The following is a 16,563-nucleotide window of genomic DNA, read 5'->3' on the forward strand; positions in this document are numbered from 1 at the left end:
TTGTGCACAGCAAGCTCCCACAACAGCATTATGCTAATGAGCACGTAATCTGTCCTTTGTTATGTTGATTGAGAGATAAATATTGATCAGGGTGATTGGCGTCACAGTCTTATTCAGTTTGCAGACAGTCATTCATATAAATAATGATGCAATTGGGGAGGACAGACACCTTTCTCACACCTTCCCGTACTGATCCCATGTTCCTTATCTGTGAGAAATCTCATTTATTCCAATCTAATTGAGCTCTCCTGAACAACCGCATGTTTCACCACATTGCACAAGCCAGTTATTTCCGAAATCATGTCCGGGATTTCACCATCACCACACTGCCTGGAATCCACTCCAAGTGCTGATCATTCTCGTGATGTCAGTCCTGAAGAGTACAATATTAATTTTGAGCATGTTCCACCTTGGTCTTTCTCCCACAATGTAATTTCAACTGGTATTGCACAAGAGTTACTGTCTTGTATATCGTTGTAATGCCATGTTACAGATGCCTACATTCTAAGCTGTCCACGGTATCAATTTGAACACCCCGCGGGTTGGGTTAAAATTCCTCCCCACCCCGCATATGTTCGACATGATCGGCGAGCGTTGGGTAATGGTGCTCCCTCCACTGGCCGCTGTGCAGTATTGCAACACCATGTGCAGCTGCTCTCTCCTCTGTCTCCATGAAGTTAACAGGCCAGGAAGACAAGGTAGTTCAGAGAGTCAATAAAAATTTGACTTTGTTAGTCGAGGCATGGAACACAAGAGCAAGGACGTTATTCTCGAATATGTAAAACATTGTTTAGGCTGCAACTGGAGTACTGTGTGCGGTTCTAGTCACCAGATTACAGGAATGATGTGATTGCACTGGAAAGAGTGCAGAGGAGATTGACAAGAATATTGTCTGTACTGGAGAATTTTGGCCATGGGCAAAGATTGAAGATGCTAGGTGTGTTTCCTTTGTAATAGAGTACACTGAGGGAAGACCGGATTGAGGTATATAAAGTTATGAAGTGCCTGGTTAGAGAGGACAGGAAGGACCTCTTTCCCTTGACAGAGCTGTGATCCAGCAAGGGGCACAGATTTAACGTAACGGGGGTAGATTTAGAGGAGATATGAGGGGAAATTTCTTCAGCCAGGGGGTGGTAGTGTCTGGAACGCACTGCCTGAAAGAATGGTAGAGGCAGAAAGCATCACCACATTTTAAAAAACATTTGGATGTGCACCTGAAGTGCCGTAATGTACATCACTAGGGACCAGAGTTCGAAGGTGGCATTAGGCTAGATAGCTCTTGGTCGGCCGGTGTGGGAACTATATGCTGAAAAAGCCTCTTTCTTGATGTAAATTTCTATGATTCTATGATTCTGTACACTGCTGCACCATCTGCTAAAGATACTTCCTCCTTTGGCCGCTGTCCAGTATGGTACCACCTTGTAATGCTGCTGCCTCCTCTGGGCGCAATACAGTACTGCAACACCTGATACTGCTGCACCATCCTCTGGCCACTGTGCAGTATTGCATCACCTGATACAGCTGCTCCCTCCTTCGAGCACAATGCAGTACTGCAACACCTGACATTGATGCACCATCCTCTGGCCGTTGCACAGTTTTGCAACACCTGCTTCTTCCAACCCTTGGCGTCCTGGCAACATTCCGCTGACAATCCAGACTCTTTGCACAGATCATCAATGTTGTAAATTAACTGTCAGCTTCTCTTGGAGAAACCAGTTTTTTATTTCCATTACATCAGGTAAAAGAATTTCTGAAACTGTCAGGTGTGCAAGAGATCCCTCCCGTGCAGGAGACATTCTCACCCTGTGTGTAAAAAGTCCTGGGGTAGAACTCGAACCTGCCATCATGTGATAACAACATGATTTACACCTAACCCAGGCTCTACATCCTTTGGGCCACGATCACTTACTGACGGAGGGTGAACTGGTCCGCTATTGTTATCAGTGTCCATTTTTATAATAGATATTTTCTTGCTTCATTGAGCAAGTGGGTACTTCAGCATCCACGTCACTACGAATCGGACAAGTGAATTAATTAAATTCAACATAGCCCCAGTTTGGACGATAAATGCAGCATTAGGATTCACAAGCAAATAGACAAATGTAACTGACGGTCTGAATATCCAACAGAGAGTGGCGGGTAGCTGATAGATATTTGTGAGAGGTTGTGAGATTTGATTTTGAATTGGCTCAATGAATTAATTGGTTAAAGTGCTTGTCAGGTAAGCAGGAACTACCAGGTCCTATTATCAGCGGGTGTTTGTTGAATATATGTTGTTTATATTGTCTGCGAATTTCAGCAACAAATAATAAACCAATGGTGCAGGGATTAATGTCCGGGATACTCAAGAGGCCAAAATTAGAGAAGCATAGATATCTTGCGGGGTTGTGGGGCTGGAGGAGATTATAGAGATAGGGAGGGAATGAGACCACGTTGGGGGTCTTGGAAGCATTTACTTGAGTTTTAAAGTAGAGACATTGCTTAACCACGAGTCAATATTGATCAGCAAGCACAGGGGTGATGCGTGATCGCGACTTGGTACTAGTTCGGAGACGGGTGGCAGAGTTTTAGATGACCTCACATTTAAGGAGGATGGAACGTGGGCAGCCGGCCAGCATCGCATGGGAATAGTCAAATCTAGAGGGAACAAAGGAAGAGATAGGGTTTCAGCAGCAGCTGAGCCGAGGCAGCGATGCAGTCAGAGGGAAGTGGAAATAGTTGATCTTGGTGATAGAGTGGATAGGTGGATGGAGGCTCATGTTGGGGTCAAATGTGACGGCAAAGTTGCTAACCGTCTGTTTCAGCCTCAAAAAGTAGGTAGGTAGAGGACTTGACTTGATGGGTAGGAAACAGATCTTATTGCATGGACTGAAAACAATGACTTCAATATTAACAATATATAGTTGGAAAAAGTGTTCGCTTATCCAGCACTGGATGTCGGACCTCTGATCATTTGGAGACAGTGGAGGGTGGAGAGCGCTGGTGATGATGTAAATCTGGGTGTCACCAGTGTACATGTGGAATCTGACGCTGTGTTTCCGGATGATGTCGCCACGTTGCAGCAGGTGGATGATATAGGAGGGGCCAAAGATTGCTCCTTGGTGGACACCAGAGCTAATGGTGTCAGAGCGGGATGAAAAGCTATTGCAGGTGATTCTGTGGCAACTACACGTAAGATAAAAATCGACTGAGGGAATTGCAGTCACATCCAGCTGGACGACAGTGGAGAGGCGTTGGAGGAGGATGGAGTATTCAACACGGCAACTCCTGCAGCTAAGTTTATCAGGTCGGCGTCGGATAGTTTATCTTTTGTGGATTGGAATAGGAGTGCGGTCTGCTGCACTTCAGCAGTTATCGGCAACGGTCACGATGGTGGGCCCAGGGACCATCCACATGGTCAGGAGGCAATGACTGCCGGTCTTCCGGCCTGGGCATTCTGCTATGGGGAGGCCACTTCACCATCATTGAAGTTAAGGAGGTGGTGGGCGGCCGCCTCCTCGTAGCGGAAGTAATGTACAAAAGCTTCCCTCTCAGGTTAATCAACGTTTATGCCCCAGCTCTCAAGAACGAGCGGCTGGCCCTTTTCCAGTAGCTCCCACTGCTCCTGGCAACGTCCAGGCCGGTCATTCCGGGCCGTGACTACAACTGCATCGATGCGGCTGGACAATCCAGCAGAGCTGACAGCAAACTGGACACCACGTCCAGACTCCTGATGGATGTTGTAAAGGATGCCAATCTGTACGATGTCTTCAGCAACTCTACAGATGGAGCACCGTGCAGATACACCTGGTCAAGACCAGACGCATCCGTCCGTTCCAGAATAGATTTCTTGTTTGTGACCCACACGCTCAAGGTCAGATCCACCGATGTCACGCCGGTGTTCTGCTCTGACCATTGCCTCCTACTGGCCGACTGTCACACACAGGAAAACCAGAAAGTTGGCAGTGGGATATGGAAGCTGAACGTGAAACTGTTGAGTCCGGAAAACGTTGAGGTACTCAAGCGGGATTACAAAGGTTGGAGACCGTAAAGCCCCTCTGCGATTCCCCAATGCACCGGTGGGAAACAATCAAGACGAACATCAAGAGGTTCTTCATCCTCAAAGGTGTTCAGGAGGCGAGAGGGAGACAGAGGGAATTGTCCCAATTGCAGAAGAGTATGCAAAACCTGCTCCTGCTGCAGTCGATGGGGGTCGATGTCACGGAGGAAGTCGAAGTGGTGAAGGGTCAGCAAGCCTCGATCTTTGCCACAAATTCCTCCAAAATAATCTTCCGCTCCAGAGTCCGCCCGGTCGAGCAGGATGAGACGTGTTTGCGTTTCTTCTTCCAAAAGGTACACAGGGGGAGCACTGTGATCACCAGCCTAAAGGAGGAAGACGGTTCTGTAACGTCTTCGCAGCCTGACATGCTGAGGATCAGCAAATCCTCTCTGCCAGGCTGCATGACGTTAAGCACGCAGAACGCGCTGCCTCCCAGTCATTCCTGTCATCTATCACGGAGGTCTGAGACGACAGCGAGTAGGAGATTCTGGACCACATGCTAACTCTGGATGAGCTTACAAAGGCCATCCGGTCCTTCGAGACGAATAAAACTCCCGGAAGCGGCAGCTCCAGACAACTTGTATTCGGCTCTGTGGGACTGGATGGGCCCAGACCTGCTGGAAGTGTACGGGGGTCTGCTTCTGGCCGGCAACGTGTCAGAATCGATTAGGAAAGGCATCATCACACTCATCTACAAGCAGAAGAGGGAGAGGGAAGAAATCAAAAACTGGCGGCACATTTCGCTGCTCAGTGTGGACTATAAGATCCTGACAAATGTCATCGTCAACAGGATCAAGTCTTCTCTTGTGCTGGTGATTCACCCGGACCTGACCTGCGCTGTCCCTGGCAGGAAGATGCCTGATAGCCTCGCGCTACTCAGGGATATGGTCGCCTATGTGCGGGTCAGGAGGATGGACACCTGCTTAATCAGCTTAGACCAGGCGAAGGCCTTTAACAGGATATCACACACGTACCTGATTGACGTGCTCTCCAAAATGGGGTTTGGGGAAGGTATCCACAATTGGATCCAAGTGCTCTACACAGTTACCAGTAGCACAGTTCTAATCAACGGGTGGGAAACTGCAAGCTTTCCAATCAGATCTCGAGTCAGGCAAGGCTGTCCCCTCTCCTCTGTCTTGTCTGTGTGTTGTATCGAGCCCTTTGCCGAGTCGATCAGGAAGAATGTGTGCATTGGAGGCGTGACGATGCCAGGCATCGGAGGTGCTCAGGTCAAGACCTCCCTGTACATGGACGAAGTCGCTATATTTTGCTCGGATCCGCAGGCGGTCCACAGATTGCTCAAAATCTGCCACCAGTTTGAACTGGACTCGGGAGCGAAGGTCAATCGCAGACAAAGCGAGGCCATGTTCTTTGGCAACTAGACCGACCGATCCTTTATTCCCTTCACCGTTCCGCCAGATTACCTGAAGGTGTTGGGAATATGCTTCAGAGCAGATGGGGCGTGCGCCAAAAACTGGGAAGAGCGTGTCGCCAATGTGAAACAAAAACTGGGATGATACAATAAGGACCGTGTCCACAGAGACACGATGTACAAATCTCTGGACAGTGTAGGAAAGGATGTTCCGAACGTGGCCGTCATCCTGATGGCCACCTTTGTGTGCGGCTGCATCAAGCTGTGCACAGACCCCCGGTACGCAAACACCAACTGTCACCCCGTGCTCAAGTTCTACCTGTCCCCGGTGTTGCAAAGGATGGGTCTGGCCATGCTGCCATGAAACGCCCCCATCAGTTGGACCATGCCTGTCCACCTGTCCTTCGTGGAAAAGTTTTTCGGAAAAATCCCTTTTGACCACAAGGCCGTAAAGCAGTGGTTGGCATGTAAGGTCCTGGACCCCCTACGAAAGTAGGAGAGGTTGAGCCCTATCGGGTGGTTCCCCGAGCAGACGGTCGAACTCGTTTGGCAGAATGTCTCATCACCAGAGCTTTCACACAAGCACCAAGGTGTAGCTTGGTTGGCGGTGAGGAGGGCTCTTCCCGTCAGATTCTTCATGCACAGCCGGCGTCTCAGCAGCACGGCACGGTGTCCCCGGGTCAGCTGCGGGGCAGACGAGACTGTCACCCATCTCCTTCAGGATTGCACCTTTGTAAGGCAGGTCTGGAAAGAGATGTAGTGGTTGCTGACGAGCTTCATCCCAAGCAGCTCCGTAACACAGGACTCTGTGCTCTACGGGCTGTTCCCAGGGACACACACCGAGAGAGACACCATCAGCTCGGTGAAAGATGCACTTTGGTCTTGCCGAAAGTTGCTGGTCTTCCAGAGCAAGGAGATGTCCATGTCTGCGTGTTGCAGACTGGTGCAATCCAAGGTCCAGGAGTACGTGCTGAGGGACGCATTGAAAATTGGTGCAGTCGCCGCAAAGGCACGGTGGGGAAGAGCCGCAGTTTAAAGCCCTTCTGCCAGGGTAAACCCAGGGCCTGGAATCAGTATAAAAATGCCCTCGGGCTGTACTTGTACACTTTTTGCATACAGAGATCGCCATGATCTGAAAACACCTATGTCGTGCCATGTATAATGCAAGTTCTGTTTAGTAATGTATCTTGAAAAGAAATGTAACTGTACCCTCACCCATTCCTGTGTCGTATGTAACGTAATTTTATAAATGTATTACATTGTATCCTGGATTGTACTGAATTGTACCTTGAAATGTGAAGCAAGCAAATGTATTGAACAGAACTGCCTTCAGCATCCAAATGTATCGTATGGAATTGCTGGCCGCATCCAAATGTACTGAACTGCTTTCCAATGTATCGTGCAAATTTTTATATAAAAAAAGTGTATTTTGAAATTTTAAAAAAGTATGTATTTTAATAAAGAGCATACTTTGGAATGATAGCGTCACTTGCGGGTAATGACAACTAGCGAGGTTTGGCATTCATTGAATTTCACGATAAATAAACCGACCATTCATTTCATTGTTGGATATTTTATTCCCAGTGTGTAGAACAACCGTGGCAGGGAATCGAAGCTGAGTATACCATCAATGAAATTATTATCCATTAGTGCACGGGGCTGCTGTGTTCTTGGGCAAGCTGCTGACCCTTAAATATTCACAGCTCTGTTATGTTTGCGGTGCAGTTACCCGCTGCTCCTGGGTCTCAGGTTCTGCTTCTCGCTTTGGGCTTTTACTGATTTAAATTTGTGAGGTCACGGGTTCCTGCGCCATTCCCTGCGCTTCCACCTCGCTGGCTCTTCACTCAGCCATTTTCTCCTGCCCTCTTGAAATCTCTGACTCTCAACCGCCCTTCAAACCCACAGCACAATATAAAATTATACCGCAGCGACGGGTGCTCCCCACGTTTAACCGAATGCTGCCACCCAATCCTTCTCCTTTCTCGCTCGGGGCCCACATTTCTCTCCTTGTGCAAGCTCCGAGCAGTTTCGTGAGGTTTGTGCCACGGGTGTGAGAGGATTGAGTTACCTTCCTTCACTCATTTTTTTCTCTGGAAATGAAATCGATGCAACGTTTGATACAGTGTCTTAACATTGTCTTTCTTTGCTCAGCGGTTTGTGTGACTTCTTGAATTTAATACGTTTACTGAAATAATTTAATGAGACTTGCAACATTGCATTGACCAGGAATCGAACCCGGGTATCCGAACCAGGTGCCGACAATTCAGCTTCTGAATTCCAAGACTCACACTGTCAAGGCCACTTTCTCTTCAATTTTCACTTTATTTTCTGCGCTTTTCGTTACACAAGGAGTAACTTCATAAAACACAAACCAAATATCGCAGAAGCTGAGAATGGAATTATTCAGAACATTCTGGAACACTCTGAAGGTCCAGGGGTCACAGTCTAAGGATAAGGGATAAGCCATTTAGGACTGAGATGAAAAGAAACTTCTTCACCCAGAGAATGGTTCACCTGTGGAATTCTATACTGGAGAAAGTTGTTGAGGCCTGCTCGTTAGATATATTCAAAAGGGAGTTAGATATGGCCCTTACGGCTAAAGGGATCAAGGGGCATGGAGAGACAGCAGGAAAGGAGTACTGAGGTTGGATGATCAGCCATGACCTTCTTGAATCGTGGTGCAGGCCCGAAGGGCCGAATGGCCTACTCCTGCACCTAATTTCTACGTTTCTGTGTTTCTTTGACCATCCGTGGAGAGGGGAACACAGGTTAATCTTGCAGGTCGATGAGCCAAATATTGCAGATACGTTAATTAAAATTATTTTTCCATGTGCTGAGCCGTTTGAATTTCCCTCCAAACTTTATATTTTATAAGTTGCCCACAAACAATAAAAAGTTAATGAACTACCCTCAGCCTGGGAAGCCTCATAAAGCGTTCAACACTGCAACGACATGGATATGACTCAAAATCTCGCGTGGTGAACAATGGATTAGTAGTCTATCGCCTTATTTTGTCCAATTTCGAGTCAATAAATCTTCATCATTACATTGTATCATCCAAATCCAATCCGCCACGCCACACAGTCACCCCTCCATCACTTATTAACGACAAAACCTGAAGTTTAATTTGTCTCCTGTGACATTCACCAATCTATTGTACATTAAAAACTGATCATTATCTATTACTTAAAATTCCTTTCCGAACAGATCATCCGCAGAGTCTTTGAATGATGTTTTAGCACATATTTGTAATACCCCTTCATGTTTATTCTCCTCCCCTTATCAAAAAGGAGATTCCTACTTTGCATAATCACTAATCTAGCCAAACTGAATATTGAATGTATCGCTGTATTGCCTGACTCGAGCAGACCCTGCTGCGATCTCCATCTCAAAATTTAATACATACGGGAATCCCATTCCCATTCTTCGTACCCCACCCAGCAAGGAAACCTCACACAACTGTCCAACATAGTATCAGAATCACTTAACTGAGGACATATCACCAGTAAATGGGACAGTCACATCCCGTGTCCCACAGCACTGGGCAAGTTGCCACCTCCACTCGCCCAATTTACATACAGTAATCATAGTAAAAATTCGGCTTTGAACCAATTTAAAATCCATTTCAATCCACTCTGGATATTTAAAATTCATCCACACCCCTATCTAAATCGTGTTATCGTCCAGCTGTGCGGACATACTCTTCCAAAACTCCTGATCGGCTGGGGCCTTGAAACTTCATTGCCTAAATATCCCAAAAAAACCATGAGTGTTGCAGGTGTCTAATTGGACCGACTCCTCTGCTCTCTCCAGCAGAAAGCTTGGAAATGCAGGACGCGTTTGACGTCCTCTGAAGAATTTCACGTTTATTTCTTCCATCGATTCCTGTGGCATTGCCCTCACAATCTTCTCATATAGTGTCCCCATTGCGTTTTCCTCAACTTCCTTATCCTCCTCACAAACCATATTCGTCACGACCGCTTCTGGCAACTAACCTGGAATCATCTCATATTCCAAGAGTAGAATATCAGATTGTATAAAAGCTTTATTAAATAATACCCCTTCTTCTTCTTAGTCAGTCCCTCGGAGTCGAGGATGACTTGCTTACAAATTAAAGATGAGTTCTTATGTGACTGATGACTGCGATGTGGGATCTCCAGTCTCTGTCACAGGTGGGGCAGACGGAAGTTGAAGGGATGCTGGAAGAAGGGACGGGTGGGTGGGGTGCTTGGGTTGTCATGCACTCCATCCACTGCTTCAACTTGGTTTCCACTTGCTCCAGGCGAAGAGACTCGGAGTGTTCCGTAACTTCCAAGATGTTTCTCCTCCACTTTGAGCGTTCTTGGGCCCAGGATTCCCAGGTATCGGTGGGGATGTTACATATTTTCAACATGGTTTTTTGGGTGTCCAGGAAGCATTTCCTCTGCCCATCCGGGGCTCGCTTGCCGTGTCGCAGCACCGCGTAGAGCGGTTGTTTTGGAAGTCTCGTCTCGGGCATGCAGCTGATGTGGCCCGTCCATCAGAGCTGATCGAACGTGGTGAATGCTTCGATGCTGGGGCTGTTTGCCCGAGCATGAACACTGACGTTGGTGCGCATATCCTGCCAATGGATTTGCAGGATCTTGCGGAGCCAGATTTGGTGGAACTTCTCCAGTGCTGTGAGATGCCTGCTATACATAGTCCATGTCTCTGAAACATAAAGCGCGGTGGGTATTACTATGCGCTCTATACCATGAACGTGTTGCCGGGTTTGACATCCTGGTCGTCAAACACTCTCTTCCTCAGGTGAACGATGGCTGCGCTGTTACACTGAAGGCGGTGTTTGACCGTCATTGAAGTCTACCCTTGTTGGCAGTAGGCTCCCGAGGTATGGCAAATGCTCCCCGTTGTCCAAGTCTTCATCTTTGATTTTTATCATCTGCAGCCGGTACTGTGTTGCGATTCCAGGTTGGTGGACGACCTTTGTCTTATGGATGTTTACTGTAAGGCACTTGCTCTCCTATGCTTCTGTGAAAGTGTTGACGATGGTTTGGATTTCGGCCTTATCTCAAAATTATCGACGTTAACTCTTATCTCTGTTCTTTGACTGTGGATATGCCCACTATGTACTCTTGATAGCTGTTGAAATATAATCAGTCATAATCCCCTGTTATAATTCTTGAGTATTATGTTATGCTGGATTGCAGATTAATATGAAGTTTGCTAGTCCACAATTGTATTACTTTAGTTTAATTTCTCCTCTGTTTCAATTAGTGGAAGTAATCATCTTGTATCTAGGTTTTATTTACACTTAAAAGTCTCATTGTCTTCAAAATCCAATGGTTTCATCATCAACAAAAGCTTTATGACAGAGGCCTAAGACCAGTTTCTGTGGTTGTATGAACTTCTCCACGTTTCCGGTTTTTGGGGTACATCCCAGGGTTTTCGGTTCTCTCTCAATGTAGAAGATCCACGGCGTTAACAGACAGGTGGCCATACGTATGTGTGTAGGAAGTCTGAGGAATGGGTCGCATCTTCTACCGAAAGGGCAGGAATAATATTATTCTCAGTCGTAGTCTGTCAACTGCTGATTCAATATTGTAAGGTATTAATTCTTGCCTATGCTAAATAAAGCCATATAATTACACCGAATATGGTGTCAATCTTGAACAATTAAACAGACAGACAGACCCAAAAATGACAACAATCAGCGGTCCTTGTGGTGAAATCCTGACGTGATGGTGGACCTTATCTAAACGGGCTCTCCTATTGGTGATGAAAGGCCTTCTCATTAACTGGTGAATAACTGAAGTGATGGTGGACATTATTGAAACGGGCAGTCAGAGTGGTGATCAACGGCATCCTCTTTAACCGAATGAGCCTTGAGGTGATGATGGGCTTACTATTTAAACGGGAGAGACTTGAGGTGATGATGGAAATTTTCTTTCATCAGGCAGTTCATGAGGTGATGGTGGGCCTTCTTTACCAGAAAGGTTTCGATGTGATGGTGGCTCTGTTTTTAAATGGGCAGTTAACATGTGCACCAGGAAGTGAAGTTCGGATGTCAGAGTTTGTATTAAATGGATTCACTATAGCAGAAGGTTTGCCTCATTGACACAATGAGCTCTGGTAGGACATGAGGGGAAATATTTGAAAATCTATCGAAGGATCATTATTCAGAGCTAGTGAAGGAGATGTTTTTCCTTGATGGGGATGAGGAAGGAGATGAGCCAAAAACAGGTGAACAGATAATTTCGGTATAAGTGACAAATAATTACATCAGTTCCTCGGAGTTGATCTTGGAGGTGTGTGGAGCGGGGCAGGGAAGAGGTGTTTAACAATATGGTTGTTAGTTTTGAAAGGAAGACGGGGTCTACGTTTGCTTTCCATGATAATATTGGACATTGGATCTGCTTAGGGTGAGAGATGCATGGTCTGACAGGGCTGCAATTGAACAGCCAGCTTCGACATTAAATAAGTAAACCAGTTGTGGATCGGATACGGTCAAATAATGGCCTTGGAGCTTTGGGAGCTACATTGGGACCCATTCCTGAGGAGAGGGTAAGAGTTTTACCAGGGACAAGGACATCAAAACTGCCAGTGAATGAGTGGTGGAGCTGATCGACAGCTGCATAACTACCTTGGAAAAAGGACAAGTTAGTCAGACTGCAGTGCCCAAAAGTCGTCAGTGAATTGTGGAGAGATTTTTCACGTGCGTAGATGCAGCTAGAAGTGGTGTTGGAATGCCATAGGGTTTGTGGATGGTGATCGATTCACGAAGCTGTCGGAGATGGCTTTGATTGTTACCGCGAAAAGCGAGCCGACTGAGTTGGCAAGCTTGAAGAAATCAAGTTGACAATCAGTGTGCTCAGACTGTTGATTTAACATTTTTGTCCTTGCTCATCACGAAAGTACTTTTACAACAATGGGCCATTCTACTGTACATCCATAAGTGCATTTAGTGGTGCGAGGGGTGTTGGTTTGAAAGGGGTTAACTGAATGTGTTTGTTCATTGACTGTAATTGATATCAGACCCCATAGATTAATTAAATGTGTTTGTTCGGTGAATGTAATTAATGTGCCTCTCCATGGACCATAATTGTCTCACTGGAGATGTTGTCTCTTCCATTAATGCGGCAAACATCTCAATGTGTTGTACCACTGTTTCGCAGAGAGCATCAACTCCGGCACTCACAGGGATCAGCGGCTCTAACGAGAGGAGAAGAATGTATTTAAGAATCAATGAGTTTACAATACTAGGGTTCGTTTTTGAGATACAAAAGATATACTACCCCCTTCTGGCTGTGGTCGGAGTCCCTGGTAAGTCACTGTGTCCAGCTATTCATGTTGTAGATCATGTTTAACTGTGTGACTGCATTATCTCATTGAGGTCACAAAATCCAGAAATTAATTGACACCACATATTCTCTCTGGATTTGGGGCTGACAATGCTCTGTGATTCTCGAATGTGACTGTGTCACATTCACCCGTTGACTGATCTGAGTGCAGTGAATAGAAAATATCACCTGTTGATCTTTTCTCCATGTGATAGGGTCTGATAGAGAACTGACCCGTTTGTTAATTTCCAGCACAAGCAATCTCACTGGATGATTCTCTTAGACTCTGTGTCTGTAGAGCGCATTCTATTCAAACGGACAGATGTGTTCATGGCTTTCCAGAATCGATCACCGTGTACTGGGAAAAGTGAATTATACCAAGTGGGCGAAACCAATCGTGGCAGAAAGCTCAGAAACACACCGTGAATGTTCGATAATGTCCATGTTGATTCAGATCGAGTCTGATGACCCCCTTTGTACAATCTCTTTCCCAGCAAAAGTCAGTGTTCTGGGAGGTTAGGATGGGATTACAAATTAATTCGTGATTGAATGTGTCTCCAGTTATAGATCAATGGATTGATTCCCGATCGTATCTGTGAACAAGGAATCTCCCACCGCGTGTCCATCTCGCACAGTTCAGCAGAATCTCTCAATGAGATCTCTCCTGACTCTGCCCCATCTCTTGCTCTGCTTCCGTGCAACTGATTCTTGTTGATTGGCAGGGAGTACAATGAATGGTGAGATCACTTTATTGATGCAAATTCACTACGTCAATTGGAGTTCCATTAAATCTCAACCACAGATACAGAACTCTGGGTTAGGGTTGATGTAGTTGGGTTCGGATATTAAATTAAATCTCAACCACCGATATGGAATTACGGGTAAACAAATCATCTAATTCGATGCAGAGATATTAACACATCACAAGGTGGTTAGTTTAATCTATGTTATATTAAACACATTCACAAAAATGTTCACACAGCAGCAGACAGTTTGAACATTAAGCCACCTTTTAAATCGAGCGCTTAGAATTAGCTGCCCGTTATACACCACCACCCATTGCCTTCACATTAATGCGGAGTGTATAAGGCTGGACTGGTTCCACATCGCCCATTTTACACCAGCACAGATAGATATAAACCGACAGAGCATTTGGCGAGAGAAGGAAACATCAGGTGCGGGCCAACCTCAAAACGTGACTGGTCATAGTATTAGAACATTTATAGTCGAGGTTATGTGGAACCATTTGGAGTATCGGTGAGTTGAAAGTCGTCTAAAATGTTATTTAATAATGTGTTATTTTCACTGGATGTAAAATGTCAGATTTAAGTGCATGTGGAAGCATTGCTCTGTTGTATTACATGCTTTCACACCAGATAAATATTTTTCCCTTCCAAACCTGAAACCATATCTTTTTGTGCCGTGATACCGCGTAGGAATGCCTTAAGCATTCGGCTCAGAGGGAATCACAGCCCAGTTTACACACAATATCCAAACTCGCTTTGTTCCTGTCTATTTTGTTCAGGCTCTTCGGGTCTATCTCAAGGGTCAATGACTCACTCTCCGCCGGTCACTGACTTACTGTCCCCTGGTCACTGACTCACTCTCCCTGGTTGCTGATTCACTTTTCCCCCGGTCACTGACTCACTCTCCCCGGTCAGTGACTCACTCTCCCTGGTTACTGATTCACTCTCCCCCAGTCACTGAATCACCCTCCCTGGTCACTGATTCATTCTCCCCCAATCACTGACTCACACTCACCGGAAGCACTCCTGTGATTTCAGCCGGGGTGCTCCGAATTATTCGCTGTATTACGGCCCATAATGACCCACCCAGACATTTCAGGCACAGTCCAATTACCCAAACTAACTCCTGATTGGGTGCAGACTGGGAACAGAATGCCAGAAGGTCGATGGTTCCAGGGTTGCTGCAGCAGCAGGCAATGATTGACAATCCTGGAGATGAGGGCTGATGCCACTTCAGTATTGATCCTCTGATTAGATAGCACATTACTCTTGCAATATTAAATCCCATTCCCGGGTTCAGTTTAAAATTCATTGCTGATTAGTGAGTTTCACAGTTTGGATTGTACATCCTGTCTCCAGCAGAAAGCCCTTTCTCAGGAACATTATTAAATTCCATCACTGGAAGCAGTAATACATGTAGAAATGTTACCCCAATCCCATCAACCCGCTGAATTCACTTTTGTCCTGTTGTGTTAATTTCCTGTTCATTTTCCTTCCTCACAGCTAACTCAATGACGATTGTGATCCTGTCTCGGGGAAAGTGCGGTCTCTCCAAATGTGTCACTTGCTATTTGGTGGCCATGGCAGCGGCGGATCTACTGGTCGTTATCACTGACCTGATATTGAGGCAGATTCCAATTGCTCATCGTCTATATTTTATGCTGGGAATCCCCGTGTGCAATATCCACGCCGTCTTTCTTTATGCAGCCACAGACTGTTCTGTCTGGTTCACAGTCACTTTCACCTTTGATCGATTCGTGGCAGTTTGTTGCCAGAAGCTGAAAACGAAATATTGCACTGAGAACACCGCAGCTCTGGTTCATGGGACAGTGACTGTGTTAAGCTGTTTAAAGAATATTTTCTGGTACTTTATATATTTACCTTGGTACTCGTTTACCAATGCTCCCTGGTTCTGTTACGTGAGTGTTCTTGTTATGGTTTCACATTTGTGGGCAACACTCGAGCTTCTTCATTCTATTCTAACCCCTTGCATCCCATTCGTTCTGATTCTGCTATTCAATGCTTTAACCATCAGATACATTTTAGTTGCCAGCAGAGCCCGCAGGAGACTCCGGGATCACAGCAGCGAGGGTAATCTCAGTGACATAGAGATGGAGAGACGAAGGAAATCCATCATTTTACTGCTCATTATTTCAGGGAATTTCATTCTGCTATGGGCTGTGTTTATGTTGTTTTCTATTTGGAACCGGTTGCGGTATTTAGGTTATGATACTCTACACCTACCTTCTTACATAAAAGAAATAGGATTCATGCTCCAGCTCCTGAGTTGCTGCACAAACACTTGTATTTATGCCGTGACCCAGAAAAAGTTCAGAGAACAGTTGAAGAATGTGGTGAAATGTCCGTTTCTCCGAATTGTTAAATTCATTAAATGGTGAGAGTGAATGTAGCAGATGCAGCATCAGAAATCAACATGATGTACGCAAAGGAGCGAAGCAGAAAAAGGGCATGGTGACTATCCATGGTTTCTCATGTAGAAAACAAAATTAACACAACATAGATGACATTACGGCAGAAAGGAAACGTTTCCTGATGTGGGGATGTCGAGGTTTAACACAATCACATATTACACAGACGTAGTTAGCATGGGTTGACAGAATATTATCACATTACGAGGACATAATTACCCTGATAAAATGCACAACACACCCGAACCTATCAGAGAATTCGATCTCGATAGCATGAATATTCAAGACGATAAAGTTCGGACATGTGCTGAAATAGTTAGTAGGGTTACATAGTGCACAAGCAGGTAAATCGGACCATCGTGCATTTGCCAGCTCTTTGAAAGAAATATACAATTAGTCACACACAGCTGGTTGTGCCCAATAGTTTTCTTACCTATCAAATATTTATCCAATTTCTTCGTGACTGTTAGTTCTGAAGCCGGATTAACCACCCTTTCAGTCCCGTCATTCACGATAATAATTCGAGGTGTACCAAAAACTCCTCATTTGCCCACTAAATTTCTTTACAAGAATTTAAATCTGTTTCCGCTTGTTACCAAGACTTCAGCCAGTGGAGACAATTTTCCTATAACTACTATGCCGACACCGTCTATGATTGAAT

The 16,563-nt window shown here is 45.6% G+C and overlaps 1 protein-coding gene across 1 annotated transcript; it reads left to right on the forward strand.

Moving 5' to 3' along the window:
* Positions 1–5,796: 5,796 nt before the first annotated feature.
* Positions 5,797–15,872, forward strand: LOC139240542 (probable G-protein coupled receptor 139). Its single transcript, XM_070869086.1, has 3 exons — positions 5,797–5,859; positions 12,563–12,710; positions 14,977–15,872. Exons 1-3 carry the CDS (start codon positions 5,797–5,799, stop codon positions 15,870–15,872), a joined length of 1,107 nt encoding a protein of 368 aa, XP_070725187.1.
* Positions 15,873–16,563: the final 691 nt, after the last annotated feature.

Source organism: Pristiophorus japonicus, chromosome 32, assembly GCF_044704955.1.
Source record: "Pristiophorus japonicus isolate sPriJap1 chromosome 32, sPriJap1.hap1, whole genome shotgun sequence".
Classification (NCBI taxonomy): Eukaryota; Metazoa; Chordata; class Chondrichthyes; family Pristiophoridae; genus Pristiophorus; species Pristiophorus japonicus.